The sequence below is a fragment of the Dipodomys merriami genome, unplaced genomic scaffold, assembly GCF_024711535.1.
Source record: "Dipodomys merriami isolate MVZ:Mamm:240054 unplaced genomic scaffold, mDipMer1.0.p SCAF_81, whole genome shotgun sequence".
Lineage (NCBI taxonomy): Eukaryota > Metazoa > Chordata > Mammalia > Rodentia > Heteromyidae > Dipodomys > Dipodomys merriami.
This window is the reverse complement of record NW_027206413.1, coordinates 2,066,437-2,088,345: the sequence shown is the minus strand read 5'-3', so window position 1 is coordinate 2,088,345 and position 21,909 is coordinate 2,066,437. Positions and strand designations below refer to the sequence as shown.

Sequence of the window (21,909 nt, the reverse complement as noted above, 5' to 3'; positions counted from 1 at the left end):
CAAGTTGTAAAGTTCATTTCCAACTGAGTGTCTTGTGAGTTTGATGCTGAGTTAGTTCACACTTTGCTCTTTGTCTCACCATTTTGTTATCCCCCTTCCCTTCCCAAGATCAGATACACGTATATACGACACAGGGTAAATGTTGCTGTTGTTTTTTAATCTAGCCTTGCTTTTGGCTGGTTAATTGGAGGTAGAGTATCTGTGAATCGAGATCTGCCAGATCTCAGCCTGATTCTAATGCTATAGGCATGAGCCACCAGTTTCTGACATATATCTCTTTCTCTAATAAAGTTAGATGTCACAAAAGTCAGATCATATTGATTGCTCCTTCAACTGAACTATCAACATTTGGTCAGTATCTGTATCTTGCTCTGTAAGACAATGTGGAATGCAGGTAGATCTAAGAATTTAGACCACTGACAACAAATAAATTCCACTGCTTGTATTCATTTATATATCAGGTATGATTCCACCATTGTGATGGTCTTCACATTTAAAGCTCTATTTACATCCTCTCTAGGTCAAAGTATAACACCTTAGAGGATTTCTATGAAAAGCTTGCAAAATTTATTTATAAAATTTAGCAAAAGTAAAGAAAGAAAGAAGGGCCACAATAAATGCTTTTGTCCATTCTACTTGGTAACTAGGGTGATAAAGATGATTTCCTCTTGTAAAGTACCATTTTGAACAGATTTTGTATATTCATTTGGTGTTGTCATTTATTCTAAGAACACTAGAATAAACTTATCCAAACATGTAGCTAGTGAATAACACAGACTAGACCAGTCGTTGAGAATAACTTACAGGGTCGGCAGGCCCACAGAACTCTCGAAATGTCTTGGCAGGGTTACTCTGCTGAATCTCCAGAGCCACACAAGGGCCAGAATACATTTCTGTCACCATCTCCTATGACATGTATTATAAAGGAACACAAGAGAATCAGTACAATTCGGTAATATTTTACTCCTCCTCTTTTTGTTGTGTTACCATCCCACTAATCTCCAAGTGCTAAAGACCTCTGACTTCTTCCCACCTGTATCCCATACACTGAGCAGTTTCCAAATTATGCCCACTTTTCCTGAAAGAATTCTTTTAGATATAGTCCTTCATCTCCATCCCTATCATGTTAATGGAATACTTCACCACCTCATATTTCCATTGTCTGAAATTATCTTTTAGCATATTTCACTTGGTCCTAGAAACTAAACAAAATACACAAAGCAAGTTTTTGGACTGGATGACAGGATGTATGTACTGTGACTCCTGGGAGAGGGGGGAAATGAGACAAGCAAATGATTGGTCCACTTTATTGCCAGCAAACAATTCCCAGAGAGGAAGGAGAAACACAGGGTATGTGAGAACACACAATAGAGTCCAACACTGTCACTGCACTAAAGATACAGGGATGAAGTAGAGTGAGGCCAGTGTAAATAGAATTTTCAGGACAGAGTAACAGAAAGACAGGATGGGAGGTGCCCAGATCCTAAGACTCTGATTTTCAGTCTTCATGATAGTGAAGTACACTGACATAGAAGCCTAAAGGGCCCAATTCTTTACAGGAGAGGAAGGCATAAAATGTCCCCTCCACCAAAAAATTAATTCCTCTACTTTTCCTGTTTTCTTCCCATCTTCTTTCATTTTCTCCTCCTTTCCTTCTCTTTTGTATCTATCTCTATCTCTCTATCCCCTCACTCACTTTCAATGTGATAACAGATGACATCAAAAATAGATGGAAAGGCTGTTCAAAATATATAAAGTGGAAAGAAAAACATGTTGAGCAAAGAACTCCATCAAACGTATGTTGCATTAAAAGTTGATCCACATGAATTTTTGGACTACTTTTTCCATTTCCTTGAAGAATGAGGTTGGGATATTGGCAGGTATCGCATTGAATTTGTAGATAGCCTTTGGAAGTATTGCCATTTTCATGATATTAATCCTCCCCTATGACCCAGCAATCCCACTTTTAGGCATTTGCCCAAATGATCACAAAGCCATACTAAGCACAACCATGTTTATCACAGCATTATTCACCATAGCTAAGATATGGAACCAACCCAGATGCCCCTCAGTACATGAATGGATCAAGAAAATGCAATATACACACACACACACACACACACACACACACACACACACACACACACACACACACACACACACACACACACACACACACACACACAAATATATAATGGAATTCTATGCCTCCATCAGAAAGAATGACACTGCCCCATTTGTTAGGAAATGGAAAGACCTGGAAAAAATTATATTAAGTGAAGTAAGCCAGACCCAAAGAAACATAGGTCCCATGGTTTCCCTTATCTGCAATAACTAGTATATGTCGAGGACAAGCAGAAGATGGCAAAAGCTATGTATATATGATCATATAACCTGATGCTAAGCAAAATGAACCCCAAGATAAGGACACATGAGGTTTTATCTTTGTTGCTGTTCTTTTTAATGTACTTTTAATCTAATATGTAACTGTTTTTGGTTTCTTTGTATGTTCTTCCCCCATGTACAACCCCTGTTGTCAGTGTATTTGACTCCGGTGTCCTGCATCGTGTATACACATTTTTCTAATTTGGGGAGGGGGAGGGAAATAAAATGCTGAAATAAGCATACAGGTTGACCCGTTGTAACAATGAGATATACAAGACACTATGTTGAAAACGAACTTCACAACTTTGCAGGGCAGGGGGTTGGAGGAAGGGAGAGAGGAGATGGGGAGGTAGGGAAGAAAGAGATGTTAGGGGAAAAATAAAGGAGGGTGTAACAATGCTCAATAGGAAATGGACTCATTACCTGGCTCATGTAACTGTAACCCCTCTCTCTGTACAGTATTTTTACAATAAAAAAATATTTAAAAAGATTTTAAAAACTTGATCCAAAAAAATTAAGTCATCCTAAAAGTTTTAAGAAATAAGGTTTTTTGGTAGGGTTTTCTTTTGCAATTTTTTCATGAGAACGCAAGATAATACATCCTCAATGATGATTGATAAATAAATAAATAAATAAATAAATAAATAAATAAATAAATAAATAAATAAATAAATAAATGGCAGGAATTCTCCCTGCCTTTTAGCATCTGTCTAGATGACTTTATACAAAATAAAACTCATTTGCTCTAAAAGGTGTTGAATGAAAAGGCACACGGGACTATGGAGGGGTGAGATGTAGTAATGGAAATCTGAAGGCTTAACAAACAACCTGGTAAGGAGAAACTTTTTGAAAAAGAAAAAAAACATTTTTGTTTCCTTTATAGTCATATACTGACCTAAGCGAGTTGGGTATGGGATCATTTGATTCAATTATGTCCATCCTCACCAGAATATAAGCTCTATGGATGTTTTATCACTGATGGTTACAGTATATCATATATATTCAAAGTATCTCTGGTGAATTCATGATAAAAACAAGAAATTGTCATCCAGCAATGTACACCTAAGTTGCTTCTATACCTTGGCTCTTGTGAATAATGTTGAAATAAACACAGCATGCAGGTAAGTTTCCACATTCTGATTTAAATTTGACTGTGTATATACCTAGAAATATGTCACACACACACACACACACACACACACACACACACACACACACACACACACACACACACACACACACACACACACACACACACACACACACACACACACACACACACACACACACACACACACACACACACACACACACCTAGAAATGGAATTGTGGATTATGTATGGAAATTCTAGTTTTTGTTTTTTTAAGAAATATTCACTCACTTTCTAAAACAGCTATACTAATTTCTACCCCTATCAGCAGAGGGTAGGGTCTGTTTCTCCCAAGCTTGTTATTGTGGGATCACTGAGCTTTGGCCCTTTCACTCAGCCTGAGGTCAGACACTTGCCACCACATCCAGCTCTTTGCCCATTTTTAAACCCTCTTATTTTTTTTTTTACTTTGCAATTCCTTTTTCTGAGTTTCTTATATATTTTAAATATTAACCTCTTATCAGATATACAATTTGCAAATCATACTTTAAGGGATACTTACCTTATGCTTTATATTGAATACTTTGAATGATTATAAATTATACTGAAATTCCAAGGATCTGAGACACACAAATTGTTTTCAGTACTATGATTTTTCAATTTACGATAATACTTACATTATAATCAGTTACTACTCCTTTATATACTTCATAGAATTCTTCAACATTAACCTGATCCATATTGAACTGTACCAAAAAAAGAAAAAGAAAACATAAACCAACTGGCCAAACAAAGAAAAAGAAGCTACATTTAGCCCTCAACAATAATCATCCCTTGGATATATTCTGCTTGTAAGACAGACAGACAGAGAGATAGGGTTTTACTCTCTAGCACAGGCAGAACTAGAATTCATTGTCACCCTTCCTCAGCCCTCCAAGTGCTGGGATTATAGGTCTGTGTCACTATACTCAGCTTGTTCTTTAACTTTTAAAATGTCAATCTCTTTCCCCACATTTTATTAGCATCAGTTAGTTCTGTGAAGGGATTCCTGTTTGATGTATCTACATATGCCGACCACAAACCTTAACTCTCCTCTCTTCCCATCTCTCTCTCATCCCCTACTTAAACCAAGTTCAACAGCAAACCTTGCATCATTACACTTCACAGAAGAACACATGGTGTAAAGAGTTAGCTGACCACCAAGTGCAACAGACAGAGATCATTGAGAGGTTAATGTGTGAGGTTCTATGCATGAATCACCTCATTTAATCTTCATAGTATATACCATGGCAAAGGTGGTGTGACTGGTGCAAATTTACAGTCAGGGCTACCAAGACCCAGTGACCCTACATCTCCCCACACTGGCATTTGGCCTCCAGGAATCTGACTCACTGCACATGCTTTTAGCCACTAACCTACACTGCTCTGAATAAAGCCTCATTCTTGATATGATAAAAAAATATATATATATGTCATAGAATGCTTATTGGTAGATTAAAGGCACAAGAAGAAAGGTGACTAACGAACGTCTAGTGCTTCAGATTATGTAGTGGGGATGAAAAACAACTCTATTTTCCTCTTCAGCTTCCAGAAAAATTCCCACTCTGGTGTATAACAAAACACTTAAAGATGTCATCTGGGTATCCTACTAATCTTCAGAAACAATAGTAAATAATAGCAAGCTTACAGAATGAGTCTAGAACAAATCATTCTTTTCAGACAGGCTTTAAATTTAGTTAGAAATAAAAATTTCATTAGGTCTAGGAACTCAAACTTAATTTTAAAAAACAGCCTCTGATTTTCAATTTTATTTTCTTCTACTGTTTATTTTTGCCAACGTTGAATATTACTAAGAAATTCCTGCCTACATAGTTATTAAAGAAGAATGTAGCCTCATAGATAATGCTGCTATTAGAGGAAGGGAATTCTGTTTCAGTTCTACCTTTCAACCATGTAACCTGTATTATTAATGCAGCAAAATAAAATCAGAAGAGATAACATGTTAAATACTTAGTAATTTGTTCAGGAAACTCTGATCACGGCTATTTAATCTGAAGAATAGCCCATTTACTCAGAATTCTCATGTCTTAGATGAGAAAATTGAGAATAAGAATGCTTGAAATTTGCCGGAGTCACATATCTAGAAAACAGCTGATCTCAGATTTAGAAATAGATTTTTTTTAATTTTGAAACTCAATAACTATACATGTCATTACATTATCATGCTTCTAACAGATTTAATTAATAATAGTAATAATAATATCATTATCTACTATGACTAATCACTGTGATAGATTGTAGGCCAACATTAAGGTCAATATTTAAAGCTATAATTCCTATAATTATAATTTTTAAGTTAATCTTACATCTTCTGATATTTGGAAAACCTTACCTATATTATAAAGGATTTTTTTTAATTTAATTTTATTGTCAAGGTGATGTACAAAGGGGTTACAATTACATACCTAAGGAAGTGAGCACATTTCTTGTAAAACATTGTTTTCCCCTCCCCCTCAATCCCCACCCCAAGTTGTACAGTTCATTTCCAGCATATTGTGGATATTGCTGTTGCATTGGTTCACCCTTTGTCCTTGACCAAAACAGTAGGGGAAAAACAAAGGAGGAGGTAACAGTGCTTGATAGGAAATGTACTCATTACCTTGCTCATGTAACTGTAACCCCTCTGTAGAGTATTTTTACAATAAACAATCTTTTAAAAATAATAAAGTAACTTCTACGGCACCTAAAGAGACTCCTGGCTGATGGGACCTAAAAGGCCATTTCTCCTAGATGCCAATATCCTCATAGGAGATGCAGAGTTCTAATTCTCAGATTCTACTTGGAGTGGAAGGACCAATCACTTAGACTATTCCATGGAAGGTTTCAGGGCCAAATTCTGCCCTCTGCATTGTGTGCAACTTTTATATAAGGCAATTAGAATTATATGAGTTTGGTGTAGGGTTAGAGCTTTGAAAACTGTGAGAGTCAATCATGAATTAACTATGTCTTCATTTTACTTGGCCAGAATAGTATTTGAAGTACATGACATTATAAATTGCCTTTGTTTATGTTTCTTTTTATATCCAGGTTTAGTTTATAAACCTACATGTAGAATGGCTTATATGGAGTGTCATGCTCCAAAGAATAGACCTATGAGACCAAAAACGATCTAGGCTCTTTTTAACTACAACATGAAACTTTCAAAGTTAGTGCCCATTCAATATAGGACCTGGACTCTGGTGTCGTATGACCAATAAAAACATCTGTACTTTGCTTCGGACCTCATTTTAGAACAATAATGTGCCTTTCTAGTTGTCTTACATAGGTTATATGATAAATTTGCATTCCTGAAACATATACCAAATCATGGTATTTCAGTGACTAGCACATTGCCTGGAACACAGTATGCGTAGCTGTGTGTGTGAGTGAATGAGGTAGTGCAGACGCTTGTTACATGGCCCAGGGAAGCCAACTGGCGCGGGATCACAAACTCATCACACGCAAACTAATGAACTAATTTATTTTTACCTCACACTAAGGTAATGCTTGATAAAGACACTAATACTCGACTTATAAAATGTTAGCACAGTGCTATGCACATAGTTGGGTGCTTAATGTTGGATGAACAGATTTGCAACACTCGACAAATTCCACCTGACTACTTGTACATTTCCAGTTAGTGTAGATACTGTAAAATCCAAATACACCTTCAATTTTGTTTTCCTGAAAGTATGGCATCTAAAATATTTGTATAAGATCCTTGTCACAAATGATCTGAATGTTTGTATTTTCTTTTGGCTTTGATATTGGCTGAAAAATGTGTCTCTTCATCCTATGTATTGTTAATGGAACATGCAACTCTACTAAAAATGACAAGAACTTCTCAATGATCATTTGTCTGAAGCCATTACATGAACTCTTGGGTTGGATTCGTGTGGTGTAGCAGTTACTGGACCTCAAGAAATCAAAAGACTTCACGTAAGTATCTTCCCATAAAAAAGAAATGCTAGGCTCCAAGTTCATATGTACATTGTTATAGAGCAAAGTAAACTGAAATTGGCTGCTATGTTTTATACATAATTACTCTGCAAAAGCCCATTTTTTGAATACTAATATTTGACACAGTTAATTCTTATTAATTTGTTGTAATTGTTTATCGTTAATAATGCAAATAGATAATTTTTAATTATCCACAAGTAACATTTCACTATTTGAAATGGGTGAAAAGCAAACCAATTTGAAATAAAATATGAACATGTGTCATTGTATTATTTCTTGACAGTTAAATTTAAAAAAATGTTTTTGTAGCATGTATTGTATTTGTTTATAGTATATGTAGTACATAAAAATATGGCCAAATATATAATAATAAAATAAAATAAAATAAAAATTAACTTGCTGGGGCTCTGTTCTGAAAACTAAATTGTTTATCTGAGTCTCATGATATTTTGGCACTTGAATTATTGTTAAATGCACCAATGAATAAAGGTCAAAGGAATACTGCTATCAAAATGTGAACTGCTGGGTTTTTTTTTCAGCTAAGGGCATCCTGGGGGTGTATAAGCAGGGAAATTCTGAGCAAGTATATAAGTTTGAGACCCAGTGAAGGAGGTGCCCAGACAGAGAGGATCTGAAGTATACTAACTCCAAAGGAAGAGTCTAGAACCCAGTACCACCAGATCAAGGCGAAATAAGTGAACTGATTCCCTTCCATCATTATCAACTAGTTAAAAATGCAGAAGAGAGAAAAACCCCTGACATTCTGTACTTTGAATCTATGTTTCACTTGTAAAAACTAACTTATTAGGACTAAAAGTTTCGGACCGAAGTTCTAAGAAATTTACAAACTTCCCTTGCAAACTTAAATGAGTATATTAGGTAAATTTTCCTTTTCTCAGTTAAATACAGTTATTGAATTCAGTATGTGAGTCCATTATTTTTGAAACATTGAGTTCATAAGTACACTTGAATACTGAGTTTAAAACATTTTAAAAGAAATTATTTAAAAGAAATATTAATTATGGCTCGTGGGTCATTGCAAACTATGTACCATCTGCATAGCTGAAACTTCAAAGCCTCCATCTCGAATACTCATCAAGATCTTTCCCAACAGTCCTGAAAATGAAAAATAAATGGACATAAGGCAAGATATTTAAACCATTTTAGTTTCCTAGAAATACCACGCTTCAATGTCAAATTATTTTGCTTATACTCTATAAGAAGCACATTCTTTTTAAAAGAAAGAGTAAATCTGGAATAACGAGAATTACAATTAATCCTTAGACGCCCCTCAGTGAATGTTTCAAGACCATCAGTGACAGCCCTGAAGATAACAAAAAATCTTTTAAGATACTATTTTTGCCTAAAAGGCCACAGAAGACTAGTGATTTAAAAATATGAAAAATAAGTCATTTTCAAATAACTCTTAAAAATGAAATGTCAAAACAGTGGCCACAGAAGGAAATCAAAGAGCAGTTCTAAGAAGGAGAAAAATGAAATTATAAAAAGGTAGACAGAAACTTCAAGGGAGAATGAAAGCTGAAAGGTACCTGACACCATAGCAAGATGATGGGTCCACATAAGGGCAGGAGAAAAGACACAGCCCTGCGAAAGTGTGTGTATGGCTACAGGGCAGCGAGAAGCAAGTCAGAAAAGAAAAGCAAAACAGAAAAAGACAAGAGACTTAATCCAAACTAATGAAGGTCTTAAATGCCAGCATGAGGAATTTGAGCTTTATCTCACGGATGAGTGGTTTTTAAAATGGGGTCTGCCTATTCTGAAACTGTAGGGCTGGCTTAAAGATCCTATTGATTTCTTATAAAAATCTAAGTTCTTTTATATATCTATTCATTTTTGCAAAGCAGTTAAGACTTGTTTTTTTCCTGCTCTCTCATGGTATTGAGTCATCTGAAAGTTCACTTAGATATTACCACGTATATAGTGCTTTATATACGTTTTTATTTTACTAACTTATGGTAGCTAATTAGTGCTATTTTAATTGCAGCAGGCTGAGGGATGGAGGAGAAAAAGACAGGTAGATGGATATGTTTCTCAAATATCACAATTGTACCAAGCAAAGGCCAACTGATTTAGCTGTGAAAACAAAGGTTTCCCAGAAGTTTGAAGATTTAAAAACAGCAGCTAACTGAGTCAATGTTATAGAACAGTCACATGCCTAAATCAAATCTGAACCCTAGTCATTTTGAGCTGGTTTTGAACAATATTTCTTGTCATACTAATATTACTAACTTGTACAGTATTCATTGGATACTATATAATGGATCCATAAGTTACTTTAGCTATACTTAGGACTTATTTAAATTGCATTACAAAAAGATAATTTGTTAACATCATGAGTTCATGGCTTGCCTTGAACTGAAAAGCTCAGGGACAGCGCCAGGCCCAGAGTTCAAGCCTCACAATTGACAAAAAAAGTGGGGGAAATAATTATTTGGATAAAAATATGTTAGATAGCATGTTTAGAGACAAAGACTGACAAGCATTTGAGGCAATAACATATACAATGGTATACATGACACACACTAAAAAAAAAAATCTTTATGGAGATCAGGAAATGTTTCCAAGGGCACACAGAGGAGAAATATCAAAGAAGTGTAAGCTATCCCCAACATTACACATTACAATCATCTTTGCCAAGTGCAGTAAAACTTCATTGAGCTCTTTCCCATGGCTCTGTCTAGCTTCTGTTTCTTCTAATCCAGTCAAAGGATAGATCGTGTATACTACATCATTACAATACATCATTAAACCCTAAGGTGACTGATGTAAACATCATGGTTGCTAGATCCTGGGCTTTGGCTGCCTATCAACAGGTGTTCTTTTATTTCAATCAAGTGTGAAGAGTACACTCTGATATTAAAAGATAAAAGACACAGTGACTTTCCATTGTTTGGTCTTTAATAGACAAAACCATTATCATAAAAGCACATAATTAAGCTAAGAATGAATTTAATCCTTCATCCAACAATCAATCACGAATTCATGGGGTTGAGAAGGTGGCTCAGTGGTAGAGCACTTGCCTTGCATGCATGAGGCCCTGGGTTCGATTCCTCAGTACCACATAAGCAAAAAGAAAAAAGCTGGAAGTGGCACTGTGGTTCAAGTGGTAGAGCGTTAGCCTTGAGCTGAAGAGCTGAGGGACAGCGCCCGACCCAGAGTTCAGGCCCCATGACCGAAACCCCCCCCCAAAAATACAACATATTGAATGACTAAAATACGTAAATAACAGTGGAACGTGATAAATTACATAGGAACCTACTCATTAACATACAGAGGCCGAAGGAGGCTATATGGTATACTAAGGCTCAATGACTATGGACAGGTGAGCATATAAAATAATATTCTATGACATGAACTCCAAGAAAAGAAAATAATAGACATTCTTTAGTTGGCATTGTTGCTGTTTTTGTCTTCTTTTCCTTTTGTCTTGTTTGTTTGTATTTGGGATGGTAAGGGAGGGCACATAAAAAGTAGAACAAGGATGAACAAATACAACAGTGATATTCACTAGACACTATGTGGGTGGGGATGGGAGGGAAAGACTAGGAGAGAGTGGGAAGGGGAGACTTGGTTCAAAAGGAATTGTACTGATTGTATCTGATTCATGTACTGAGACCCCTCTGTATATCAACTATATAATAACAATTTTTAAAAAAGAAAGGAGGGGGCAGGAGGGCTGGGAGGAGCCATAGCAAGATAAAGAAACCAGTCTGCCACTATGAATATAAGACATACATTAGAAAGTAGTCCTAAAAGTTAAAAAGGAGGAGAAAAATGAGGGAAGGGGTAACAAGTTTGACAAGAAATGTACTTATTATCTTACTTATGTAACTGTAACCCCTCTGTACATCACCTTGACAATAAAAAAAATTGTACTCAAAAATAAAAAGACTTTTCTAACAATGTGCCTGAAGCCATGCTAATACCCACAGACCTTACTGAATCTGCTCCTATCTGTTAATATTTCAATCTTGAATTCAGAATCCCTCAATGAGGCTTTATTATTGTTGACCCAATAATGTCACTATTCGTACTGGAAAATTTTATAGTAAATATACTGATGACTTTTTTTAAAAGTTAGGTATCTTTTAAGGTAAAGACAAAGGTAAGTGCGATACAAAGATATGGTATCCTTTAACATACGCAAAAAATGAGGATAAGGTGGAATACTATATATCATTATATATCATAAATATATGTTTTACGTTATATATGTTATATATGTTATATTATATCATAAAATATTTTCCATGTAAAACTGAATATTTTCACAACCAAAATATACTACTGACATACAGAATATAATTTTCTAAGGCTAAAGGAATAACACAAGTGGTAAAATACTGGCCCTGAGTTCAAAATCATACTACTGGAAAAGAACATAAAAGCTGAGCATATAACCCTAGTTCACAAATTTTAGACCTAGGCTTTAGCTGAAGAAACTAGTATAGTACTTTTTCACTTATGTAATAATAAGAATTTTCTTTTTATCCATGGATATGGATTTTATTAGCATTTTTAACTATTGCTTTATTAGTAGGTTATCAATTTTGTTTAAAAATTGAAAGCTAATGATACTAATGGCAGAGTAGTTGTAGTAGGACAGCAAAGCAATTGTAATAATGGCTATAATGGCTAACACTTATAGAGCACCTAACTAAGTGCTAGGTACTAACCCAGTATCCTTTACATACACGTGCATTTAATATTCACTCTATGAGGACAATATATTATTATCCTCATTTTACAAATATGGAAACAAATAGTCTACAAGTAGATAAAAAGGTGAAATAATTTATACAATATCCCATGGCTAGTAAGTTTCAGAATCAGAATTCAAGTCTAAATAGCTTAATTTGGATTAGAAACAATTCATTTTATAAATGGTCTTAAAGTAGATATATGCAATACTGAGAACATACAAACATACTGAATAATTTTGAAATTAAAAAAAAGCAAGCATGAGGACATGCACATACCTTCTCCTTCTTTTTTAAAAAGACTCAGTCCAAAATGACCATACAAATTTCAGTCTGTCTATAGAAAGACTGCAAATGCCTCACATGTACTCTATTTTCCCACCACTGGTCCCCAAAGCTGACTCTCTTGCTTTTTTCAGTTCTCTTTGAGGTGAAAAGTGAACCCACTGAACTACCATGCATTCAGTTCAGGACTGAAAGCCAACTCTGCCTACACAAGCAAGACCAGAAATTCTTGTCCAGAAAGATAAGGACGCAAATCAGTAAATAACTTCATTGTTTGCCCCCAAAGACTTTCTCCAAATCTTTTAATCCCAACAAAGGGCTACTCACTTACCAAACCCAACCACTCACTTATCCAACAACTGTGTATTTAGGAGACTTAATAAGATCCTGACTCACTGTTTCCACTAACTGGACTGTGGTTTCCAGGAATTTGTACCCTCCTTGATATCAATCAGATCACTCTACTGAAAATCCCACCAGCTCTAGGGAAGCAACCTGATTCTCCATTTACCTAGGACCTCCTTCTGGTACAGTCTTACTTTAGTACACAGTTAACTTAGCTTTGCTAGGTAACTGGCTATTTGTCCATTTTAGGGAAGTCAGCTATCAAGAGATTCCATTTCAGGTATACTCTCATCAAAAACTCCTTCCAAATCTCTTCCTTTAGCACTAGATTAGGCCACAGGCAAAAGTAAATATACTAGGATATGGACTAGAAAAAGATAAACACAAACCAACCAGCAATTGAGAAGGGGACAAATTAATCAATCATAAATTCAGCATGAGACTTCAAACTTCATTTCATTATTACCACAGTTGAATGAGGATTGGGTTAATTATATGTTTCAAAAATGGTCTTAAAGTATACTGCTATCCAGGTTTAGAAGGAAGATTTTTTTTTAAAAAAGTAGGATGCTCAAGTTTATACTGCTATCTTTTACAAATTTTATTTTGCTCTAAGGAATTTATATATCCTAGTATCTTAAAGGTTCAGTGTGGGGCACAGCTTTGTGGTAGATTACTCGTCTAGTATGCACAACTCTAGGTTTGATCGAAGGCTCTGATCTAAAATGGTTTGAATGTGTAAAATTATAAAAATTATATATAACAAAACTGTTTTTTTGATTGTGTGCTTGTTTTTGTAGGTCATGGGCCTGAACTCTGGGCCTGGGCACTATCCCTTAGCTCTTTAGCTCAAAGCTCATGCTTTACCACTTGAGCCACAGGGCCACTTCCAGCTTTTTCTGCTTATGTGGTGCTTGAGGAATCGAACCCAGGCATGCAAGGCAAGCACTCTACCACTGAGCCAGCCCCCAAACTGGTTATTTCATCACCATATTTTTTTTTACCAGATTCCTAGTTATCATTACCTGTATAACTATTAAGATGCATAACTAGTTTTTATTCTAATTCTTCATTTTATTTGATTCCTTAAATATAAGTCACATTTTTCTTTACATACATAGCTGATTTTTAATAGCTCTTAGAGGGGGACTTTATCTGTACAAAATAATGAACACTTATTATAAAACATTTAGGAAATATGAAATATATAGGCAAAAAAATAAAAGGTTTTCCACTATTCCCCAGCCTAGTGCTCCCACCTGAGGAAATCAGTTAATGAACCGCCATACATTTCTAGATTTGTTCCTAAGAAAGTATACACGCGCACATGTATCTAAATACACAGACTTCAAAAGTAATCTAAGTAAAAATTTTTATTCACAAAGAAAAGTTTACATATATCATAACTCAAATAGTTGTTACAAAGTGGACACCACAATATAACCATCACCTAATCAAGAAACAGAACATTATCAGTACGATGTTATTTTTTAAAATTTATTTTTGCCCCTCAACAGATGAATGGATTAAGAAAATGTGGCATATATACACAATAGAATTCTACTCATCCATCAGAAAGAATGATATTATACCATTTGTATGAATTTGGAAAAAAATAATATTAACTGAAGTCAGTCAGAACCAGAGAAACACAGGTTACATGGTAGTTTCCCTCATTTGTTGGAGCTAGAATGTGCCTATAAACCTAGAAGTAAACTCACTGGGTAGTACCCATGCAGTTATAAATATGAATTAACTGGTATCTTATAGGCTCTATGAAGAATGTAAGTATAAATTCTTTAGAAAGACTAAGTCATAGCCCAACCAAATACGTACCAGGAAATGGGTACTTACAAGATATGAGAGAGGGCAAGGAGAGGGGTAGAAGAATGAATGGGGGTGGAGGGGGAGGGAGTAAAACACAGGCAAGAATTGCTTCTAAAGAAAGTGTTACCAACCATATGAAATTTTTGTTTTTGGTTCTGCTAAGGTAATACATCATAGAAGAAAGAAGATAAAACAACACAAAAAAAATCTCAGCTGGACCCAGGTGGCTCATGCCTGTAATCCTAGCTACTCAGGAGGCTGAGATCTGAGGGCGGAGGTTTCAAGTGAGCGTGGGCAGGAAACCTGTGAGACTCATCTCCAATAAAGTACCAAAAAGCCAGAAGTGGTATTGTAGCTAAGTGGCAGAATGTTAGCCCTGACCAAAAAGGAGGTCAGATACAGTGCCCAGGTCCTGAGTTCAATCCTGAGGGAGAGGGGAGGAGAGGAGCGTAATGGAGTGGAACGGGGAGAAGAGGGGGGACAGGCAAGGGAAGAGGGGAGGGGAGGGGAGGGGAGGGAACAGGAGAGGCAAGAGATTTTCTACAACTTTCTCAGGAAAGGTACAGTCTGGGGTAATAAATATTGTTTAATTTGTGTATTACAAGTGCTATACACAATTGAATTAATGAATGATAGGAGAGTAAAAGTCAAGGAATCAAGATCTGTTGCCAGGATAAGTGAGCATGACTGAGCCACACAACCCACGGATACCTTGTAGAAATGCAGACACAAAAACACAGACTGAGATTGAGACAGATTCTCTCTTATAATCAGTCGGCTTTATTCTATGCCTTCAAAGAAAAATGAAAAGTACACTAATTTCATCATGCAAAATACAACAGGAAAACAGACATCAACAAAATAAGTTAAGCTATTAACAAATAAACTGGGTATGTTGGATTTAAGAGGTCAATTTTCTTACCTTCACTGATAGCATGGGGTTTAACAATACAGCAGGTACAATTGGTAAACTTAGCAGTGTTTGTAGGCCTGCATCCTCCACTTGAAGGAAAAAATAACTCCATTTCCTAAATACAGAGGATAAAAAGATGACTTAAGCATACATGATCTCTTATCTTAAATTTATAGACATTTGGGTATGGGGAAGAAGACAATTACTTTTCACAGCATGAATTCTTTCACAAAAATGGGAATTTTACAAAGAGTAAGTGGTTATCCCTGTTTTGACACTTAACAATCAGAAGACTGTGCAAAAATGAAATCAATCCAAAGCACTGAGAATACAGCTCATTCTGTTCTAGATTATAACTGACAAAGTCCTAACAAATTTTGAATATTGGACGTAACCAATAGAAAAGTTCTTGGTTTCACTAGAGCATAGGTCATAAGCCATAGATCTAATTTTATTTTTTTAATTGAAGTAGATTAAAACAAAGGTAAAACAAGGAAATTTTTATAGAAACAGAAATTTATATGTTCAGGAAGCTGAGAACTACAGGTCATTAAAACCAAGTTACTAAAGTTCTACTATGCATCAAATGAACCACATTTTACAGCCAGATTCAAGCCTGATGCTGAATCAGATTCAGACTTCTGCATTAGCTGCTTTCATATAGATTGTTAAAATGATACACAGCAATGAAGATTAATCAGTTCTTTTAATGACTCAGATGAGTTCTTGTCCCTAGGCTTTTACTCCTACAATTTTTACTACTCTACAAAAGCCTCTGTCCCAACTTCCCCAAACCCTATCAGTCCATAAAGGGTACCTTGGAATATTAGCTCCATGACAAAGCTTTTCTTGATGCCCAGGCAGTACCCCTCTCGTGCAAAACTCTGTCAGATTCAAGTACTTGCCCGCTACCAAATTACAAATTCAAAGAAAACTCATTTGCATAGTTCTGTAGTCTTTAAAACATCTAAAAAAACCTGAATTCACAGTAAATGTTTTTTTTCTTTGAACTTAAAATTGAAAGATCATAGTACTAACAGTATTTTCATTTTTTAACTTTATTAGCATATGTTTATTACACGCTCAATGAGTTTTATTGTGACATGTTTATGACGCATATAGCATGCTTTTATCATACTCAGACCTCTATAACCCTCCCTCCCTTTCTGCCCTTCTCCTCTACCCTCTCCCCCTCCTCTTCTTTAATAGTCTTTCTTCCTCTTTCCTGTGTGATTGTTGGAACTGTTCAAATACTAGTGTACTTGAGATATTGCAGTGGTATGACATTTTAGAGTAAAATAAAATGTTCTAAGTCACAAAGTTCCTCGCTATCATATTGCTGACCTTACTGCTCTTTTTTTTTTTTTTTTTGGGAGGGGGGTCCGGTCGTGGGGCCTGAACTCTGGGCCTGGGCGCTGTCCCTCAGCTCTTCAGCTCAAGGCTAGCGCTCTACCACTTGAGCCACAGTGCCACTTCTGGCTTTTTTCTTTTTGCTTATGTGGTGCTGAGGAATCGAACCCAGGGCCTCAGGCATGCAAGGCAAGCGCTCTGCCACTGAGCCACCTTCCCAGTCCCCTTACTGCTCTTTTTGTTGTTGCTGTTTATTTGTTGTGGTACTAACTAGGGATTGAACCCAGACCCTCAACTTGCTAGTCTGGTGAGAAAATGTTGAGCCATCCCTCCAGCTCTGTTTTCCTTTGGGGAAACAGAGGGGAAGATTTGTTTACTTCATGTCTCACTGCTAAGCTATGATCTGCCTCCTTTAGTGCACCCACTAGCAACCAGTTTCTCTCCATGGAGATGAAGCCTTGCAACTGTTTTGCCTGGACTGGGCCAGAACCACAATCCTCCCAATATCAGCCTCCCTGCCCCCCCCCGAACCTCCCTACTGCTCCATGCAGCCTGGAGCCACAAGTGTACATGTACATGCAGCGCTCAGCTATGGGTTGAGGAGTTTCTTGAACTTTTCTGCCCAGTCTGGCCTTGAACCATGACCTTCCCATTCTCAGCTTCTCAAGTAGTTAGGGTTACAGGCCTGAGTCATCAGCACCCAGTTTTATTGCTCTTCTTGATCAAGTAATTGATGATCAAGAACATCATCAATTACTGCTTCTACTTCTGTAACAGAGGCATTGATGACATAGTCTCATTTCAAGGGGTACAGATGAAACTCAAATACCAAAAGGGTCTGGCATGTAATCAGTGAGGGAATGATATAGATAGATGTCACGTGACAAGAAAGTATGTAGAACTGCAGACGATAAAGAAATGTTCCTTCTGACAGTCTCTTTTCTCTACCACCTTTAGTCTATCTCTACTTCCTCACCTCAAGCCTTTCTTGAACCCACAACTAATCAGGCTTTCATTCTAACAAGTCTGCTCCACAAAAGCCCTTACCACTACCCACAAGCGTGCTGCCTGATTCTCAGAACGTGCCTTATTTGACTCAATAGGATTTAATACAATTGATGACTCCCTAATTCTGGAATACTTTAATCACCTGACCTTCTTCATTCATTGGTTGTTTCTTCCCTGTCTGACTCCTAAGTGCTTGAGCTCTGGAACCCAGTCTCTCTCAGACTGAGGACTTTAAATGTTATCACCCACATTTTTACCTGCAGACAACCTCCTCCTTATGCTCTATATCCATAACTATAGAAATGCTACTTAACGGACATTTCATATTTAAAATGTCCAAAACACAGTGGCGCCTATCTATAATCCTAGCTACTCAAGAGACAAATCAAGAAAATTGCAGTTCCAGGCTAGTCTCGCAAAATAGTTGTAAGACCCCCATCTCAACCAACAGAAAGTTGGGCATGCTGGCACAGATCTGTTATTATAGCTATGTATGTAGCACAGAGGATGATAGTCCAAGCAGGCCTGATCATACAAGTGGAACCCTAACTGACTTGATTGAGGGGGAACAGGTCTGCAAATCACTTGCCTAGCAAATATGAAGTCTTGTATTCAAACCTCAGTGTCCCCCCCAAAATGAAAAGGAACTAGAGATCATCATGTTGAGAAAGATAAGCACGTATAAAAAGGCAAATAGTGCATGCTTGCATTCATGTGGAATCCTGACCTAAAATGTCGATGGTGATGATGGCAATATTGATGATGAGACATGAGAGTAAATGGGAGATTCTCTGAGGGATATTCAGTAAAAGGGAGAGGAAGAAGAGTATACAGGGGATAAAGTGGATCAATGTATGTCACATAGATGCATGATGATAGCATAATGAATCCCACCAAATACTGTTTGAAAAAGGAGAGGAGGAGGGTTGAAGGAATATAATACAGAGGTAAACTGGTCCAAGCACATTGTATGGAATTAACAAATAAAACGTCTTGTATTGTTAATATAATTATTTTCACCACATGAATTGTCACAAAATTGAAAATAAATAAAATATGAATAAATAAGTGTCCCAAACAGGCCAGAGGTGGGTAGGATACACCTGTAATCCTAGCTACTCAGGATAGAGCAGCAAAAAGACTATGGGTTCATGGCAAGCCTGGGCAAAGGTAAGATACTATCCCAAAACAGAAGAAGACAAAAGGGCTGGGGTATAATTCAAGTGATAGAGTACTTGCCTAGTACAGACAAAGCCCTGAATTCAATCTCCAGCACTGCAAAAAATACATGATTACGCAAAATTAAAAGTCCAAAACAAATTTCATATTCTATCTGCCCAAAATGTGTTCCCTGTTGTCATTTATCCATTTAATCTATCTTGTAATCCCTTGCAATATCATAAGAACTGAACTACCTTCCCTCTTATCCCCCAAGACCCTGTCCCCACCAACCCTCCCTTTCCTGACAGCAGGATAGTCATCCTTACCTTGTCTGATCTAGTATTGATACAGCAATCAGAATAAAACTTGGAAAACCATTAGATCCTGTCATTCCTTGACACAGAAACTTCACAGTTTCCCACCTTGTTTGGAATGAATTTTCAAGTCTTCTATTACAAGGTCTTATAAGGTGTAGCTTGCTGTCTATACCTCTGACATTTCTACCACTTCTGATTTTGCCCCAGTACCGCTGGCCTCTTCCAACTCCCACTGCTCTGAACACAGAAAACATGTTCCCATTTCAGACTCATGAGTTGTTCTCTTTCTTTCGGGAATGTTCTTTCTACAGATACATTTATGATTTTTTTCCTCATTTACTTTAGATCTCTGCTCCAACCAGAGATTGAAAAGATGTCCTGAACATCTTGTGCTTAGAAGAACATCTTCCTCCATCCTTGAATTTTTCTCTCCTCTTCCTCTGCTTCATTTCCATTAGAACATTTAGCACCCAGAATGCCCTATGTCTATTTCTCCCATCAGAAGAGGTATATAGACTTCGTTTTATTCATTAACGGCTTCTCAAAAAGTACTTTGGATAAATGAAATTTAGAGACTTACAATTTCTGCATGTGCTGATAAAAGGAAATGTAACCATAGAACACATGAGAAAATGAGACCCAGAGAGCTTGAGTAATAAGGTAATACAAGTTAGCAAGTACAGAGTCACAATTTAAATTCAGGTCATTATAACTCCCAACAACTTGAACTGTTTCTGTATTCTCTCCCTTTCCAAAGCTAATGCCACATGATCCACCTCCACTTTAGCAAACTAGTTAGCCAATTATCTGGCCAAATACCTTTTTTTTTTTCATATTAACTCTAATTAATTTTTGTTCAACTTCTTTTCTTAAGTAATAATTAAAAATAGAGCCGGGCGCTGGTGGCTCATGCCTGTAATCCTAGCTACTCAGGAGGCTGAGATCTGAGGATCACGGTTCAAAGCCAGCCCGGGCAGGAAAGACCGTGAGACTCCTATCTCCAATAAACCACCAGAAAACCGGAAGTGGCGCTGTAGCTCAAGTGGTAGAGCACTCGCCTTGAGCTGAAGAGCTAAGGGACAACGCCCAGGCCCAGAGTTCAAGCCCCACGACCGACAAAAAAAAAAAAAAAAAAAAAAAAAATTAAAAATAGAACTATCAATTTTCCAACTACCCAATTATATATGCTGAGCAAATAATTACTAAAAGAGCCTAGATATTTTAATTAAATATATCTTCTTAGCAAAAGTGAGTAATTCTGTGTGTTAGCACTGTACCTTTGCTTTTGCTTTTTCTCCATGGTTTGTCCTATCTGTCCTATCTATTAACCCATGCTAATATTTTCAAGATAATTTGCAAGGTCATTGTTATGGTAAATAATTCCAATTCCTCACACAATACACACATCCAGAAACCCCCTGTGGTCTTTTGTAATTTGAGGCACTAATGTATTTTGCACAAAATTGCTCTCCTAGCAAGGGTTCCTGCTATCACTCTGAGTTTTTCATGTTTCCTTAAATTTTCTAATGAAAGGCAGTATATTTACACACAATTTGGTAAGTTTTAAGTATATTTTCTTCCACAAATTAAAAAAATATACAACTGTGCTGCTTCATACACTTTCACCATAACAAGATGCTATGGTAACTTCAACAGAGCATTTAAGAAATCTGTGTTAATATCTTTAATTATAATGATAAAATTATTACAAAATGGTAGCCAATTAAAAATCCATTAAAAACTTTTTACTTGTCCATAATCATTTTTAAATAAATAATATAGAGGCTCTAGAGCCAAGTCCCGGGCTCCAGTGCTCATTTGGACAAGGAACATTAAATTCCCTGACTCTCAGTTTCTCCAACAGTGCTTTGCACATAATTTAATTATCAGATGAACTCCTGGCAGATTGGAGGTGTGGCTCAGGAGGTAGAAAGCTAGCCAATGAGTGAAAACAAGTGGTAGATAGTGAGTTCAAGTCCCAGTGTCAGACAGGGGAAAAAGAGAATTCCATGTTCAAAGACTAGTGAGGTATCATGGAATTAACAGAGGTAGACTATTCCTATTCAAAGTTGTCAAATGTAGCTAGGCATACAGTAAAATAACAGATGAACATTTTTCCTTGGATTTTAAAATTGAGCACACATGGGATGTCTTGGCCAAAACAGTTTTGGTATGCCAAGTTCTATGAACTCTCCCAATGAGTAGTCAAGGGGAGATAGCGAATATAGTCTAATCACAGAGAAATTTGAATATAAAAGGGAAAGCAAGATCAGAAAATAACTAACAGAGACCGAAGGTCTGGGGGAAGCTGTTGGGCTGCTTAGATGATACATCTCAAATTCTGATGAAGTCATTGCTGCTTCTAACCTGCTGCATTTTCCAACCCCAGTATTTCTTCTTGATTCCTACTTAGCTAACAAGGTTTGGTCTGAAGCAAAGAAAGGTTATAAAATGACGCCTTCTTTTTAAAAGTTACTAAACTCACACTAGTATTCTTACACAAATGC

The 21,909-nt window shown here is 36.6% G+C and overlaps 1 protein-coding gene across 5 annotated transcripts in view; it reads right to left on the bottom strand.

Annotated features, from left to right (window-relative positions):
* The window catches only part of LOC138819687 (nucleoside diphosphate kinase homolog 7), a 101,364-nt gene that overhangs the window by 36,708 nt on the left and 42,747 nt on the right, over positions 1-21,909 (bottom strand). For all 5 annotated transcript variants that reach the window (XM_070011188.1, XM_070011190.1, XM_070011186.1 and 2 more), the window contains 4 exons: positions 15,576-15,681; positions 8,527-8,591; positions 4,154-4,222; positions 805-906 (listed from right to left, as the gene is read on the bottom strand). In XM_070011188.1, the coding sequence (XP_069867289.1) occupies positions 805-906; positions 4,154-4,222; positions 8,527-8,591; positions 15,576-15,681 (342 nt within the window). The remainder of the gene's footprint in view (positions 1-804; positions 907-4,153; positions 4,223-8,526; positions 8,592-15,575; positions 15,682-21,909) is intronic.